General features: G+C 27.9%; 1 protein-coding gene across 2 annotated transcripts in view; it reads left to right on the top strand.

Annotated features, from left to right (window-relative positions):
- Window positions 1-1982, top strand: part of LOC108759996 (ATP-binding cassette sub-family G member 4-like) — a 24296-nt gene that overhangs the window by 13235 nt on the left and 9079 nt on the right. For both annotated transcript variants that reach the window (XM_018505754.1, XM_018505755.1), the window contains exons 4-5: window positions 757-967; window positions 1607-1711. In XM_018505754.1, coding sequence (XP_018361256.1) covers window positions 757-967; window positions 1607-1711 — 316 coding nt within the window. The remainder of the gene's footprint in view (window positions 1-756; window positions 968-1606; window positions 1712-1982) is intronic.

The raw sequence follows: 1982 nt of genomic DNA, 5'->3' as shown, positions 1-1982 counted from the left end.
TGTGTGATTCAGTTTTTCCAGTGAGGGTAATATAAAGGGAACGACCCGGGAGAACAGCTTAGTATCAGGCTGCTCTTCGCCCTGATGAAGTGGACTGCAAGGTTCACGAAACGTTGGCATTCCAAGAATGGATTTGAACACGGAGAAAACCCGCGAAACACAAGATTGTCATAATGCAACTATATATTAATAACAATCGTTTTATAAAATAGGATGACAAAAAGGGTACTTCTGCCTAAAAGAGTATAAGTAAAAGGGATGTTTTTTTAAATATATTTTAAGAGACTTCCTGAATATAATAATATGATAAAAAGTTCGAGAAAGATATGGGAAACACCTTGAAGAATTGAGCACGAATATGGGATCTAAATGTCAATGTTTTTGTTCAATTTTCAAGGTGTTCTCCAATCGCCCCCAAAAACTTTTTAATAACTTTATAATTTATCGTATCCAGCAAGTTAAAATCTATAAAAACATTTTTTTTGGTTAAACCTTTTATGGGCAGAAGTCAGTCTCTTTTTAACATTCTCTTTTAATGTGTTATTTGATATTATCCGATATAAGTTACTTGATGTATAAATTAATCGATATTTATCTCTTCTTTTTTATATAAATTAATTATTTTATACAAATGCTCAGAACATTTTAGCAATATGTTATAACGTAGCTAGGATGTTATAATGTATTGTTTTGAATTCAACTTTAATATTAAGTTCTTAATGTGCTATATTGAAACGTATGATTTGCATTAAATAGCTTATTAATATACTGCATGATATGGCAAGAGCGAATTGCACTGTGATTTGTATAATACATCAACCCAGCAGTCAGATGATTTCGCTCTTCGATAACATTATCGTACTTAACCAAGGCAAATGTATGTATTGCGGTCCAAAGGACGAAATCTTAAACACGTACAGCATTGCCGGGTTTACGTGTCCCAACTTCTATAACATAATTGAATTTGGTAAGATTGACTCTATTGATTCTATTTGTTAAATAAATTACGAGAAGCTAGGAGAATTAGGAAAATTAATATAGAATAGAATATTGTACGCATTTTTTTATTTTTTTATAATTTTAAAATTAGTTCTTATTAATCTTGCAAGTAAATTTTATAATTTTGTATTAAAAAGATACATTTCGCAATTAATTTTGGAAAATAGATAGACTGTTATTTTTACATTTAATATTTTAATATTTGAATAAGCATAAAAATAAGAAATATGAATATTTCTGTATATACATATATATAGATATATATTATATTTATATATATAATAGTAATATTATTTTTATAATAAAATATTTGATCCAGTTTTCCGTAAAAAGTGCGTATTATTCAAAAATCTATTCAGTCATATCTATACAGCAAACTTTATCCCAGAGATCTTCCTAAGAACATTCTCAAAACGTTGGGATGTTTTCAAAACGTTCTGTAAAACATCCCTTGAAGATCTGTGCTATATGGGTATCTAAATTATAATAAATACATTTTAAAATAGTTGCCGAATTCTTTATTTTACTCTCTTTAAAAATTAAAATACTTTAAAAATATCTAATAATTAAAAAAGCGAAAAAACAATTAATTGTGTTCTAATTACAGTGCTTGAGGTAGTAACAAAACAAAGGGGTGGAGATGTGGAAAATCTATACAAGATCTGTTGTGACGAATACGTAAAGTTTAGATTACGCAATAAACATGAAAAGGGTAATATATTTATTTTACTATTTATATAAATGATTTCTTTTTTATTTTTTCGGTTTTTTCTCAATTCATTAATAATCCATTAATAGCTATTAATTTTACTAATTTACTTATATTATTTATCATGCTTCATGATAATATATTATATTGAGTAATGAAATGAAGACGCAGGACACAGGACGCGAAAGTTGAAATTTATCCAACATCCCGCAGTCTATTAAGACTTGAAATGCGTTATGTTGCATCAATCTCTCTCTCTCTCTCTCTCTCTCTC

The sequence above is a fragment of the Trachymyrmex cornetzi genome, unplaced genomic scaffold (assembly GCF_001594075.2).
Source record: "Trachymyrmex cornetzi isolate Tcor2-1 unplaced genomic scaffold, Tcor1.1 scaffold210, whole genome shotgun sequence".
Lineage (NCBI taxonomy): Eukaryota > Metazoa > Arthropoda > Insecta > Hymenoptera > Formicidae > Trachymyrmex > Trachymyrmex cornetzi.
Note: the sequence above shows the minus strand (reverse complement) of the source record. Positions and strands in the feature narration are given on the sequence as shown.